The sequence below is a fragment of the Empidonax traillii genome, unplaced genomic scaffold, assembly GCF_003031625.1.
Source record: "Empidonax traillii isolate 1590-97213 ecotype Southwest subspecies unplaced genomic scaffold, ASM303162v1 scaffold591:size1139884, whole genome shotgun sequence".
In the NCBI taxonomy this organism is placed as follows: Eukaryota; Metazoa; Chordata; class Aves; order Passeriformes; family Tyrannidae; genus Empidonax; species Empidonax traillii.
In genome coordinates this window covers 820340-836305 of record NW_020955784.1, presented here as the reverse complement: position 1 = coordinate 836305, position 15966 = coordinate 820340, and the positions used below count along the sequence as shown (strand labels likewise).

General features: G+C 36.8%; 1 protein-coding gene across 1 annotated transcript in view; it reads right to left on the bottom strand.

Annotated features, from left to right (window-relative positions):
• The window catches only part of HCRTR2 (hypocretin receptor 2), a 34051-nt gene that overhangs the window by 15105 nt on the left and 2980 nt on the right, over positions 1 to 15966 (bottom strand). The window contains exons 2-3 of the mRNA XM_027898328.1: positions 5003 to 5181; positions 3368 to 3611 (exon numbers count right to left, since the gene is read on the bottom strand). Of these exons, the coding sequence (XP_027754129.1) occupies positions 3368 to 3611; positions 5003 to 5181 (423 nt within the window). The remainder of the gene's footprint in view (positions 1 to 3367; positions 3612 to 5002; positions 5182 to 15966) is intronic.

Here is a 15966-nt window from a genome sequence, read left to right as displayed (position 1 = left end):
CTTGAAATCTTATTAGTCAGGGAGGCGACCATTTCTTCACTGTTAAGGAGCCCAAGTGTCACAGTGCTGATCAGACCTTCCCTCCAGACACTCATCAGACTTCTGTGGTCTTCAACAGCTGGTCCTAAGTCTGATTAGGGCACCGTGCTGTATCCTGCTTTAGCATCTCTGACATTTTCCTGGATGCGGCTTCCCCTCAGTCCTCCATAGCACATTATGATTCAGTGGCCCTGAGTTCCCAGAATTACAGTATACTTCTGAAACACTTTGGAAAGTGTCATTAGGCACCCCCTTTTTGCTGTCCCAACCTTGAAAAATCACAGTTTAACATCCTTGGGACATATGGAATACATGAAGCTATGCAACGATTTTATCAGATTTAGTCTAATTTTAAACAACATAAATTATATGAAGTTCTAAACAAAGCAGTAAACACACAAATACAATCCCTTTCCTCTAAATTGACTCTCCTATCAGATTTTCTCAGGGTCTCTTGATTAGGGGAGGAATCTATTAGTCCTCTTTCTCTTTACAAATACAGGTTATTTGTAGCAACATGAATTTCTTTCTCCTTCAACCTCCTCCTACTTAGCTTTCTTTGACCCTCAATATGCCCACAGTCAAAAAAAGGCAAATCAAAATCCAACAAAAACACAACTATTTTCTTTGAAAACATTAGCTCTTTCTTTCTTCTTCTGGCTTTAAGGAAGTTTTTCAGTCTTTTCCAACTGCTGCTCTGTTACCATATTCTTTTTTTATTCTGTTTGGGGGCCTTTGTGATTTCGAACCTTGTTTTTCAGTAGAAAACCTGCATATTCTCTGCTTTGGCCCAGCTCAGAGTCCTTAGACATTTTCAATATAATGGAAAACATTTTTATAATTACACTCTATTCTCTATAGTCTGAAAGGAATGTGTATATATAGGTTATATTTTTTTCCCATTGATAAAATATGGTTAACACTATATTTACTGAGTAACTCCATGGTTTGAGCAATCTACTTGTAACCTAACGCATATAAAGATTCTTTTTTCAAGTTACTGTGAAAAGCTATTTTTAGAACGTGGAGAGGATTACTTTTAATGGATATCTGAAATACACCAGCAGAATAACTAGCAGTGATGGTGCATTGTCATTAGAAGAATAATTCATTAAAAAGACAGTAGAATAAAAATAGGATTGTTATCTTTTAGTGGGGTGAAAAGCTTCCCATTTCAGAAAACTTCAATGCATTTTTAATGTAAGATTATTTTTTCATGCTCAATAGAAATAAAAATTAAAAAAAAAAAATGGAGTGTTTGTGCTTCGTTTCTGAAACCACACACAAAAAAGACTTAATCCTCTACGCAAATATTTGCCTTTGTTATACACCTCTCTATGTCTTCAAACATCCAAGGGACAGCTCACAGCACAACCTGTTTTGGACAAATGCACTCCATAGGTTCGGAGTCTTGCCAACATGTGGCATGTTTTTTTTTTGTTTTCAGGGTTTTGTTTTGGTGTTGTTATTGTTGTTTGTTTTGGTGGTGGTGGTTGTTTTTATAATTCCTGCTTTAGCTCAGGCTTCTTTAGCTCAGACCTATCTGTGGGCTGCAACTACTTCAGCACAGCACTGAACTAGAGGCACTCTTTAAAATAGTTCTCAGGCTACTACAGACTCTCCAGTTCAAAAGCAACACTTTCCTGTTGGGAATCAAAAAGTGGCCAGTACAGATCTGGAAATTTTGAGATCACATTCCCTAATGAAATGCTCTCCTGACTTCCTAATTAATGAACCACATTACTTCCTAGGTTGATTAAAAGAATCTTTGCTGCAGAACTAACCTTGAAGTGATAAAGGCATGGATAACTAATTCTGCAGCCAAAATGAGTGGACAGAAATTGTACTTGGAGTGAATGCTGTGAAAGAAAATAGTCACACAGATACTGTGGCATCTAGCAGGAGACAGACATACAAAATTGTTCCCAGATGAAAAAAAAAAGAACACTAGAAGTAAAGAGCAGATTTTTCCTCTCTAATGAAACAGCAATTACGATACTCACAGCTTAACAGAGGCTAATGAGCAACCTACAAACTTTCAGCACATCTTTGTCAGCAAAGACTGCCAGTGACCTAATGTGGCCATCTCTGTCCCTTTGGCTGCTCCCAGAGGAGTAACTGGGATGAAGGAGATAAAGAACAGGGAATGTGATAGCCAGTGTCTTCTCATTAATCCTCTGGTGGTCCTGTGAGAGCCATTGGCAGGGGAGGACCTTCCAAAAAAGCACATGGATGAGCCCTCAGCAGTTCAAGCTGCTTAAACTAATTTATCAAGATAATTAAGTACAGGTGATCTAGTTGTGTTTTATCATAATTGTTCACAGGACTGGAATCTTCTACAGGGACAGCTCTGGGAGAGAATCTGATTGTGTTTTAGTCTGACTCAAGGCTATTAAACAGGCACCTTTTAGTTATATGTTTTGGCAAACTTGGCTTTATTTTCCTGTCTGTGAATAATGGTATTACTGATGGTCATTATATCCAGTGTCAGAGTCACAGCATGTAACTCATACACTCTGTTAGCATTGGTGGTGTGCCAAGGCCCACCAGAGTTGAGCCTTAACCATTTGGGTGGGTGGCTCGCACCACTTGCTGTGAACGGAAACAAAGTAGAAGTAGTTACTGCTTGACAGCACTTACAGCTTCTTACAGCTGCATTCAGATACAGAACATGTAAAATTCGAAGTTATTCTGGAAGGGCAGAATTACAAATCTGGGCAAATGAGTCTTGGATAGACTCATTTGTAACTGATTACATTCACCAAGTTATTTAAATGATCTTGTCCATGACAAATTTCAAATTGTAAGTTAACTCAGTACCCCCATATCGATGACATCTTTAAATTCTGAAATGACATCCAACTTGCACTGAACTCCTGGGAGATATCTATAAAGACTAGTTAAATACAACCAATTAGTAAAAGCAACATGTCAGGTAAAGAGAAATTCTCTTCTTACACTGTTATTTCTTAAGGCTAAACACTGAAGTCTTTGTGAACCTGTGATGTCCATCGGTCACAGAATTATATAAGCATAAGAATTTAAGGGTGGGAACATTTCTACCCTCTGGGAAGCATTAACACGGTCAAGACACAAGTCAGCCTCATTCATTTAAACTTGATTTCAAATGTACTTTAAGTCTCAGCAATACAAAATAAATTCACAAAAATTTCACAGTATTTGAAAAATGCAAGTTCTAGGAAAGCTCATATAATTAAGAACATTTTGTGATATGTTTATATGATTTGACTGCATATTGACATGTCCTGACATTTTTATTACTTAATAGCAGTACAGATTCAGTTTGTATGGTCAATGACACACTCACCTCCCCAGTGCTCATCACACACTGTGAACAAGGTGGTTTTATTGGCTAATCCTGGGAACACACTGCTGCACTCCATAACAATAGCCTGAGGAATCATTATGATGCAGGACACAATCCAGATAATTATAATGCTGTTCCTTGCTCGCTTGGCTGTGCTTTTAAACATCAAAGGGTGACAAATTGCATACCATCGATCCAAAGCAATGCAGCTGAGTGTTAGTACAGACACAGAGACTGAAACTGTCTAAAGAAAAGAAATATTATATAAACATAAATGCAGGATTTTTTTCAGAGCTTTAAAAATTATTTATTGTATTTTTCCCCAGAGTTTTAAAAATTATTTCTATTTTTGACATGGTCCTTTATCTATAAGCATTAAATAGAAATTATTACCAGAATAAGACTCCTTTTGAAGTCACTTTTTACAGAATTACATGAGACATCCTACTGTGCTCTAGTTCTACTAGAATCAGCAAGACCTTTCAAACATTAGGGTGCTACCGAAACTGAGTAGGTGTAGCAAAGTCAAATATTGAAATAGCAAATTTAATCAACAGGGAATTTACAAAACTTTATCTGAAAAAACACTTCTAAAACATTAGACAGTGAATTAGATCGTCATATATATTCCATCATTTTACCTTTTATTTTTTACAGGACAATGGAACTTTAGGGTCTTATAAAAAAAAAAAAAAACCAACAACAATCAGCTTAAGGCAGTCTAAGACATTTTACTTCTTTTTCCATATAGGAAACAACCTATCACTTCAGTTTTATTCTTTCATTCCATATGCTTGGTGATCTGTCACTCACTCTTCAGATTTTCTTTCACTACAATAGAGGCTTTGAAAAAAAAATTTGTAATTTTGACTGTATCAAGTAGAGGACATAGCTACTGGAGAACTGTTGCCCTTGACAATGTGGCTTTTCAGCCATAGAGGTATCTGCTGAAAATGTGGATGGTGCTGGAGCCATAGGGTGATCACGTGCGTATATTCCAGAGTCTGCTTAATTTTTTTTTAATTATAATGACCTCAAGGCCAAGCACTTGTCATTCTAGTTTGCCCAGTCACCTATTCTTAGAAAAGGTATTTGTCAATCATCTTGATGCAAATTGTCTCAAAACTAATTAAGTTCACTGATAAATGAGTGGTGGCGTTTATTGCTTAAGGCAGACAATCTGACCAGCTCCCAGTGAACCTGGATACTCTGACTATTTCTAAGAATACAAAATCATTAAGCACATGAAAAAAGCTCAGACTGCCTTTGGAAGTCGGATTGTCTGTTCTGGACACTTGTGTAGGTGTTTGGATCTACACATAGAGAATATTAATGACATTGTTGCTTTATATCCCTTCTGAATCATTAAAAAAGATCACAAAAAGAGCATCAAACAAGTGTTCCAGAAAGTGTATTGCCCAAGTCTAAAAATCAGATAGTCCAAACGTGGTATTTATTAAGCATAAACATATTCGGAAGTGGGACAGTCTTTTAGACCTCAGCATGTACTCTTGAGATATCTACTTCGATATCAGGGATAGACTTCCATTGGAATATCACTATTAGGAAGATGCTATTGTTCTTTCTCATTTTCATAACATGGGTAATATGCACACAAATACAGAAGAATAATACCTGTAAGTAGGGAATCACTTTGCACAGCGTCTGCCCAAAGAACCACGTTTCTGTAATGTCCACAACTAAAGTTGCTGGAAGACAAGTAATTGTGACCAGAATGTCAGCCAGAGAAAGATTCACTATGAAATAGTTGGTAACTGTCCGCATGTGATGGTTCTTCCACACTGCAATGCAAACTGAATTTGGAAAGACAAGTTAGGGAACGTTTTAAGAGGAAAACTTTTGGCTTTTTAGAGTGAAGGAAATGTTTGTGTCTTTTGTTCAACAAAGTATTTGTTATTGTATTGTTAGAGTATTTAAATATGTAGTAAGAACCATGTGTTTTGTTTTAGAGTGGAAACGAGGGTAAATGTAGAGAGATTCTTGGTACCCAAAGAATAGCTTTCCACAAACAACAGCGTGGGAAATAATCCAATACAAAAAGCAATTTATTTTTCTTAGTTTATCTTCACTAACTATTCATACAACTTTCTTCATATCTCTTTTCATCTGTTGGCTCTAATCTATGACAATACACATGTAGATTTTTAAAAGTTTATCTGTTTTCTTAGGATACCTTAATTCAAAGTGCTAGAACACAGGATCTTGTAAACTGTACCAAAACAAAAATAATATTATAAAATATTTTTCTGGCTTTAATATATCAATTGCATCTGCAGAGAATCTGTAACAATTCTCTGTGATCTGGAGGAAGTAAATAAAAGTAACTTTTTATTAAGTGTGGTATATTTTTGATGATGATCATAAGCAGCATGTAGTAGACATTTTATAAGATGTGCCTTTAAAGCTTGTTTAATATATTTTATGTCTCTCTTTTTCCAATTAGAAGTGAGGCAAATCAATCCTTTAACAACAATTCACTGAATTCATAAGCTACTAAATTAAAAATGCCAAAATTCAGTCTGAGAAAGTAGCCTAAAAGTAAGTTTTTTAAATAATTTTGGAAGACAAACCCTGAGAGACTCTAGCAATCCAAAGCCTTTGAATGTTTTAGATTCAGTCACCAAAAGCTCTTTAAAAACTAATGCCAAAATTTTCCAGAAACACCACAATACTTCTTGTAAGAAAACAGTACAACTCACTGTACATCAAAGGGTCTTCCCTGCCAACAACATTTCATCCATCATGCAAATCCAGAAGAAGATTCAAAGTCTCCCTAATCTGTTAGGATATAGCACTATACTTAATTTAGATACATGAAAGAGATCACAGAATGTTTAAAAGTTGAGTTAAAAATGTCCTCAAGAGATTGCCCAAATCTAAAATGGAATCAGCTACAGTTAAGCCATTGTCTTATTGAACTAGCTAAAACAGCTGGAAAAAAAGGCACAGACTTCAAGGCACATAAGCTCTTGAGATCAGATATTTCTTTAGATCCTAAGAAGGATGATGTGCCTGAAAGCTTCTGTCTATCTTCCAGCTGTATCAGTTGATCTAATAAAATATATTAGTTCGTTCCACAAACCTTGTCTTTGAATCTTTAAACCAACAGAACTACAGCAAGACTACAACTGAGCCATTGCTGGCAAGTTTACATTTTACATCTGTTATATTTGAAGATATCACACATCTCTTAAATGTGTGGCACTGTTTAATTATATTCCTTATTAAGAAAAAAACTCATATATAATCTACTTTTATTTTGCTGCTATTTATATTGCTTTTTTTCCCTGCATACAGGCAAAAAGAAGAGTTTTTCCCAGCAGCAAAGCTTCATGCATGTAAAGATTGTTGTTACAGCTTTCCTCAGAACTTCAGAGCTCTTTCACTTTTACTTCCAGTCACTTGAACATCTGCAACCATCCTTGTTGCTGCTCTCTGGACACTCTTCTGACTGAATCACCTCTTTCTGGTGAGAGTAAAGTGACCAAAATTGGCAGAATACTCATTTGATATCTTACCAGAGCTTTAGCAGGAGCTGAGACAACACTACTTCTTCATGAGGGCTATGTTTAGACATTTAAAGGTAATTTAGGACAAAAAGAAAGGCTAGGTGGCCTTCAGTTTCTCCAAAAGAAGGTGATTCTATCATATACCCTTTTAGGATATAGGTTTTCAAGATTCATCTAAAATCTCTTTTGTGACTCAACACGTTATTCTTATCTTTTAGTATGTTGCAGAGATAGTTCCAGATTTTATAGCTCGTATAATTTAATTTTTGCTATATATGTATCACACTCTCATAAATGCAAGTGAAAACCCCTCTACAAAGCTTGTCACTGTTCTTGTACTGGTTTTAGAGAAATTTTCCCACAGTATACATTTCTTCTACTTTTTTTCTTCCTGAATACAGAATTTCAGGTTCTCTTAGCTGTGGCCTCAAATATCTGAAAGGCAAGGCTTATAAAAGTTTAATCAGAATCAGAAACATCATATTACTTGTATTTTCTACCCATTTGCATTATTTAAGTTACCCAGCAGAGTAATTATTTCTATAGCATTGTATGATAATTACAACATAAGTATTCAGAGCTTTACCATTGTCTGTCACCCAGTTACTACAGCTATAACTTACAGTCTGACAGTGCAGAGGCAACATCTAACAGAAGAAATACATTGCTGCCCCTCTGGAATGTTGTTTGCAGTAGGAAATACAATGCTGGGGAAAAAAATCGCAAACACTATTTCACTTCCAATAATTTTAACATTTAACTCCAAAAATTTGAAGATTTGGACTTTTACTTATGGTTAGTTCTTTGAGTGCAATTCATACTGAAAGTACAGTATACGGTCCTGTCTTGTACTTAGGCAAAAGCTGATATTAAATGGTAATGTTCTTCTGTACTTCTTATTTCTTCTATCAGTAGGCAAAATTTAAATAAAATATTGTTTAAAAGTCAGTTTGGCTACTTTTTTCTCTTGCTGTGGTTTCAACAGTCCTACATTCTACCCAATCAGACAAGTGCATTGTTTTCAGCCACGGATGTCAGTCCTTAAAGGTGCAAGGCTTAAGCAGATATGTATGTTCTCTGACCAGGCCTATTCTCACTCCTGTGCTGGCCCATCGGGGGAAAGCACCTGAACATAAACATTATTTCTGGTAAAACAAATCCATTAAGTTGACAAACGTGAAGTCAATCTCAGTGGCAGTATCAGAAATCAATTCACAGCATTTTGCATGCTGGGTTCAAAGCTTTCTATCAGTGTGAGCAACTGAAACCCCGCTATACCCCAGAGAGATAAGAAATATTATCATTTTCATCTTTAGCACAAAGAAAGTAAAGTGCAAAACAGAATTTGTTAAAGGTCATACAGTAAATCAGACACTGATGAGAATAAGAAACTTGGACTCCTAATTCTCAGCTCTTTACTAAACCTTCCAAATCACACTGGCTTAACATGGATGGAATTTAGATGAACTTCAGCAATTACTATTTCTCAGAGCAATAGAAAAGCCTATGCCCCTTTCTACTCAGGGTCTAGCGGTACGCGGGAAAGTCAATGTACAAAAAGTAGCCCTGAATTCCTTTGAATTTTAATGCACAGGGCCAAGAGACAACCAAAGGTGGAAAAACTCAATAGTTTACAAGCAGAGAAATGCAAGATAATCTGTTACTTCATATTTCTCTGTTTATACTTGTGTGTTTCCCCTTTTGACCTCTTCTTTGCAGCACAAAACAATTTTCCATTTTTTTTTTTATGGCACGTAGCACAAGAGCATCTTAATTAGCATGTTTACATGCTACCATATTAATTAAATATCCCAGAAACTCATTACATGAATGCATTAAAAAATGAGATTGTGAAAAAAAAAAAAAAAACGAAGAGGAAGTATTTTCAAACCAAGTCAGCTTTCTCCCCCCTCGTTGCCCTCTGCTGTTTGCAGTATTGTTTTCAACCTGTGCAAGAATGGGTAATATTTTATTTCAGTGCAAGACTAAAAAGCTACGAGGATTTGCTATGATTTATTTGAATAGGAAAGAATGATATAAAGGTATAAACAGGTCCTAAATGACATAAGGTTGCTTCAATATGTTCCTTCCAGACCCCATGTCTTTCTGACTTTATTACAGTACAAGATTATTCAGTAGTCTTGGACAATAGCGTTATTGATATATCAGTGCTCTGGCAGCTCATAGAGAAAGATCCTCTAGCCTGTGTTCAAAAATTGTTATTTTATAGGCATAAAAAAGACTTTGACTGTGCCACTGAATATAGGATAACTTGTTAAATATCAGAACAAAAAAATTTTATATACTCTCTTCTCGCACTCCTTTAGTTATGCATTGTCATCTCAGGCAGTTCTGTGCAGAAGTGGAGGCACTCAACTCACGTATAAACCCTCAAGAAACCTGCTAGAGAAAGGAAGCCCTGTGGAGTGGAAATGCCATCTGCCTACCCTGAAGGAAATAGCAAAGAGCTGTAGCTTTCCAATCAGCCTGGAGAAGAGAAGCAAGGATGAGAAAGGTAGCAAAGAGGAGTATATTTTAGGAGTATATTTTACCAAAAAGTACTTCAAAATCATAAAATAGAAGAAGAGGCCAGCAACAACCCTCCTAAAAAACCTGGGAGGCACTAACAGCATTAACAGATGCCTGTATAGCTGAGGCACAGTGTAGTGGCCCAAACTGAGCTCTTCAGACCTCCATTAAAAAAAAAAAATCTCTGAAATAGTAAAAATAATTGAATAAAACCACAATTTAACATTATACGCAAAGCTTTTATGCAGCCTTTGATGTTCCCAGCTATAAATGGGAGTGAGAAAGAAAGTGGAGAAAGTGGTGTTAACACAGGCGTTGAAGAAAAGAGGATTAGAATTTAAAAAAAAAATAAATAAAAAAAAATAAAAAAAGGCAGGAGAGAAATTTTAGAAGTAATTTAGAAAAATACTGCTGCTGTGCATGCTTCTCCTGACTGCTAGTGCTCTAATGGAACCTAATTACCTGCCAAGTGTACTTTATTTATTTTCTGCATTTTTGTTTTTATTATACAAAACCACTTAGAGTTATTCCTGCACGTGCAAAAACGCAGGCCAGCTTTCTCAAGGAGCAGTTTTTCTAATGGCTATTTGCCTCTCCCTTTGCCATCTCACCTCTGGCTCTTTCCTTTACTTTCCCTAGGCTCCAGCAGAGCTTTAAGCAAAGCCCTTGCTGTTCCGTCCTCTGCCACACAGTGTCAGTGAAGGCTCGGAAACCAAATGGAGTCTCCAGGCTTACAATGCTTGGAAAAACTTGTGGAGACATTCCCCAAGCGAGGAGAGTTCTGCCAAAACGAAGCTTATTTCGGCACCCATCCTGCAAACGTAGACAATCTCCTGCTCCCCAAAAAGCCTCGCAGGAAAGTCCCAGCAAGGACGAAACATAAAAAGTTAAAATCGAAGTTAAAATTACAGACAAATACTATTAGAAATACACCAAGAAAGCTTCTCCTCATTATATTCCCGAAGGAAAAAAAACCCCTCTGTAATATGACAATATGGTGAGATTCGTATTTTTCACATATAAATTTAGTCTAGTCCCTGTTGGTTTAGTGTCCTGAGGCATTTTAATTAGAGGCTGTAATGCTGTTTAATCAATTAGCACAGCTCATTGTGTATCAAGCTGAATATGAAAACAATACAAAGGCTCCATCTGGTATAAAGTGCAGCTGCTTACATCCTGGAAGATTTATGCTGTCTTGAGCATATTAAACACTGTGCTGCAGTTCTTCTGCTGGTGGACTGCTGGGTCAGCTGTCAATTTGTTTTCTACATGTCAACTCTAAATCGTTTTCCTTACCTCCAGAAGTCTTGACAACCTCTTATTCATTGGGTCATCTTTCAGTGTGACTTTCTGGGCAAAATAGAAATGTAATTTCCATAACCAGCAACAACTGGCATTTCCATATATAAAGGAATGACACCACTTCTTATTTTACTTTTGATAAATAATTAATCCCAGATGGATGTAAACAAAGAATAATAATTTTTCATACTAAACCTCAATGATTTTATTTTGCTTTATAATCCAGTATCACAACTGTTTGACTAAAGTATCGTAACATGGTCATCCAGCAGCTATTTGGAACTGATGTTGTGATTGTAAGCACTGGTCTGTAACATCTCCAAATGCATACAGCAGAGAGCTTCTAAAAAGCTTTATTTCTTCACAGTATTTTTCAATCAAACAGTGATAAAAAGTGTGATAAATAGATTTCAGTTACATGTTATTTATTCACTACCTCCTATCCCCCCAAGAAATTGTTTTCCCCTGACAATGAATTGGTTATCCATATGGAATTCTCCCTTTTGTTCTTTTTTAGTGATATTACCAGCTGCAAATCAAGATCTGAGTGGTGGGCTGTGGAGCAACACTATCATCTTTAAAGGAAGGCTGTTAATAGTCTACCAACTGGAATTCTAGAGAGGTAGAGCCCCTGTGGAAACACTGAATGAATGCATACTGCTGGAAGAAGAAATGCTGCCATTAAAACTACCTTCATTATGACCGATTCCTGAATAAGGATTCTCCTGCTTTGACTTAAGAATCTAGAAATTAGGTGGCTAAGACTAAGTTTATTTTATTTGTGTAAGGAAGGCTTCCCAGGAGTCTTTCAATAACTTCCATTAGTGATCTTGGTTAAGGGGAGAGAAGCACATTAAGTCTATTGCAGTGGATATTTAATTAGCAGTTTTTGAAACCAGCAATGAGAACAAAAGGTCTAACACAAAGCAATCTCTTCTGTGAATAGGGAGAGGATATTTACTACTTCCTAAACTGTCCATCTCTTACCCACTATTAAGGTCTAAACTCACACATTATTTCATTTTTACATAACTAATCTTATCTGAAAAAAGGAGACCAACATGAAACCTGGTTTATGTTGAAAGAATGAGACAAAGAAAATACACTTTTTAATACAATATTTATTATAAAGGAGATATTTTTTAAAAACCGTACATCTGGTAACAATGCCAAGCAGATAAGAACTGTCCTTGAATATGTGATGCAATAGCTGAGAAGACAGGCGATACTCTGGGAGAAGGAATTACACAGCCTACCAGTGAGGTGATAGCTCCTTATCAACAGGAAACACTAGATGTGTCAACAAATTCTTGGAAATATGACAGAAGGAGTACGTGGCTTGGTCATGCTCCCTGTTTATCACACATGAACAAGTATGTATGCGTATGTTCCATCACACAGGTAAAATACCAGAACTGTAAAAGGTGTAGTTGAATAACATAGAACATATGAAATCCCAAAGTATTTTGTTGAATATCAGCTTCACTGAAATGTACTAATGGGGAACTGTCTTCCACAAAAGACCGTGAAGGTCTACATAAAGAAAACAGATACACAGCGACTAGTTTGCTTGCAGGAATATATTTTCTGAGGTGTTTTCTAGTTACCAAGTGTTCTATTGTTCTGAAGCTTTTAAGAGGACTTAAGAGTTGAGGGTTATGGACGACTCATGTTCTCCAGCCTAATTCTACATTTTAGGCACTGCCTTATTATTATGGATATGTTAGAGAAGAAAATAAGAGCTGTATTCTGTGCTGGAAGCTTATTTCAACAGATCACAATTGGGAGTAATAGCACAACCATCTAATTAACACAGGATTCATTTTCTAACTCAGATACATTACATAATCTTAGGCAATTAACAATCTAATGGAAATGGGAGTTATTACCTAGAAGATCAGCTATGCTATGAAAAGAGACTGCCCAAAATGCCGGATTTGGTCAGCTCTGGTGGAAGAAAAAGGTACCATCACAGAGTTTTCCTAATCTAACTGTATTGATTAAAAAAGGCAGATTGATTTTACAATGTCCCACCACACACACAAACATATACACACAAATCATTACCGGTATTAATTAGCAAACCTGGTCATCTCTGCAGAGCTGGCTACACTGATTGACCAGATGTTTCATAATAATAATTGATACAACTATTTTTCTACCCATAATAACAATAAAAAGCCTACAAAATCCTTCCTGTTACAGATGGAAGAGCCATAATAGAGCTGTCATACTGTACATGATGCTATGATAAAAAGATTTCACACTTCACTGATTCAATTTAAATGTGTGTGAATCATTTAAAATCAAGGTGTGCTTCACAGCTGAAATGTCGTGCAATTTTTAAACAGCATGCTTAAAAAAGCATCTGTCAGTCACTGTAAAATGGAGTTACACTAGGACAAACCTTTCCATGTCCATGTCTGTTTCTAATGTAGATGTAAGAGTGACTTTTCTTTAGGATGTACAAAGAAAAAACATTTCACTATGCTAGTGGCATGCTCCAGCAAGTATCTTGCATATTATACAACTTCTGAGTCTCTATCACGAATCCTTCATTGTCAATATTATATTCCACAAACTGGGCTAAATTCCTTGCAGTCTTACTGTGCTAAGGACCAGTAGACAGAGCACAGTTCTCAGGGCTGAGTGCACCCCCAGGCTCTGCAATCCCAGGGGTTAGGTGCCCATGTTGTTGGCCAGCTCTGGTACAGGGCACCATGTGAGCTGGGGTCTGGCTGCTGGGAACACAGCCTTTGGAATACTCCTTGGTGGATCACTTCTTTGCCTTGAAGCTGCATTTAAGCTCAGGCTCTCACACTCAGCTCAGGCAAAAACCATGCTGCAAGTACACTTGTGCCTTGCTGAATTTGATTTGTGATCCTCATCCACTGACTTGACTTTCTGGCTTAACCTCAGACATGCCTTGTCACTATGGATTTGTCTGGTGGTTGCTGGGAGGTGACTGAAACCTGGTAAACATCACCAGACCTACCAAGCTCTCGGGCACAGTGGGACTGTATTGATGAGAACAGTGCCCTGTCAGTCTTGCTGCTGCCCTCAGCTCCTAGTTCTCCTTACTCTGGGGAACAGTCCATTGCAGTTCTTCTCTGACAAATTCCACTTGTGAGACAGACAGTAAGTCAGCTGCTAATGTCTAAAACAACCAAAGATGGTTTTACTTGGCATGCAATACAGAAAATAAACAATGCTTTAAACCCAAAGAAATATTCTAAACACTTCACTTTTTTCCCATTTTTGAAAGATGGTGAGTAATCCCTATATCATGCAAACAGCGATGTATTTCAGCTGATGCTTGAACTCTTACACAAGTTGAGCTCATAGTTTCTGTCTCTTAGCTAGACAAAATGTATGTGTATTGTATCATCTCCCATGTGATGTCTTTTTAACAATGCTAAAGCCATTCTAGTTATTATTCATCCAACAGATAAAGGTGACTCTCCTGATGATACTAGAAACATCAAAGTGACAGATTCTCCAAGTAATCTGGACAAAATGAAATGCAATAATTTAAAATGTGATTAAATAAACTATGCCTCCTTTGCAACAATGAAATAGGATTCATGAAGATTATTTAAGAGAATACATGACTCCTCCAATTCTACCAACACATGTATGTATACCTAGACTTCAGTATTCACCAGATAGCTTAAAAATTATAACAGAGCAGCATTTGAGACAGTTGCCAATTGATAGGTATTGAGTAGGACTCTAGTGTTAGAGATGCACACAAACCTTTTCTTCTCCAGCCCTAAAGAAATCAAACTACATAAAAATAAAATGGATCCTGTTGCACTCTATGAGTCGGACTATGAACTCTTTGAAGAAAGGACCATAGTTTGGTTCTGTATGGATCTCAGCACAACTAGCAGTTACTATGAAACAGATAATGAATGATACAGCTATCCATAAAACAGTAATTCTCTGCCAATTAAATGTGATTTCATTCTGAGTTGGAAAGAAAAACAAGTATGACCAAATTATGTGAGTACAGAAAGTACAGAAAGATTTCTCACTGATGTCCTGCACGGTGTCTTAGCCTTGGAAGCCAGCAGTGCTGAGAACTTTCAAGCTGGGCACTGGCGGGCTGTATGTGCTAAAGATTTCAGCTCCTGTCAGCTCTGGGGAGGGCTGCCAAGAGGCCCAGCAGCCCAGCTGGCAGGATGTCACAAAATTGCTTTTTCTGCCTTCAGTCTGTGATAAAACCGAGTGATCTCTGATGTACATTTTTATTTTGATGAATGCATGTTCCCTAAGAGAAACCATTTCATTTGAAAAATTCTGACCCATGTAAATTAATAACTTCAACAAGGACCATTCCCATTCTTCTTTTACATGTAAAAATGGAGTTAAATATATGTAGTTGTACATAAGTTATTATAATTCCTTGTGGTCTTACTCCAGTTATTAACTGCTGCAGTTAGTCAGTGGGGAATAGTATCAGTAACTAGAGACCTCTGTACACCATAAAAATACCTTTCCTTCTTTAATTACCTATTTTTCTGTTTTCAAGCAATGTTTTCAATTCAGTGTTTTCAAATAAAGAATAAATGGGACTTTATAGTCAACATACACTCTCCATTAAGAAGTCCTACGTTTTCCTCTAGCTGTGCAAAGACGTTTCAAGAGTTTATTTGCTCTGCAGTTGTAAAGAAATTTTCTGGTCCTATTAACAGAAGAGAAAGTCCTTACCCCTCAACACCTATTCTGCTTCTAAAGATAAACACTGATTGAGTGAAGAAGAAAATAGGGCAATCATACTGATGTTATCATCTAGACTTCATACTCTCTGAATGTTCATGTAAATACATCTTAAAACCATTTTAAAATCTGTTTCTTCTCAGTGGCTTATGCTGGAATCCCAGGTGAGCAGCCACCATGGGCACACAAGAGAATCACTGATGTGAAGCACTTGAATGCAATACTGAAACTTGCATTCAAATGCAGAGACTCGCTAATGGTTTGTACTTTAGCTGGTTTGTACAACAGCTCAGACAGTGTGTGTCAACTCTCCTAATTAAATTGAAAGCTAAATAGAAATGCAGACCTTGTTATATGCCACTATAAGTAGAATCCCTACTGTGCATCTCACTCAAGAGCCCAGTAGATGTCAATCATAGTTCAACCTTGTGATTCTGTCCTTGGTTGTTAATTAACTGTCAGAATGCTTCAGTTCAGTTTATTAGTAATATCTGAGGGCTTTGCTGTGCCTTCCAC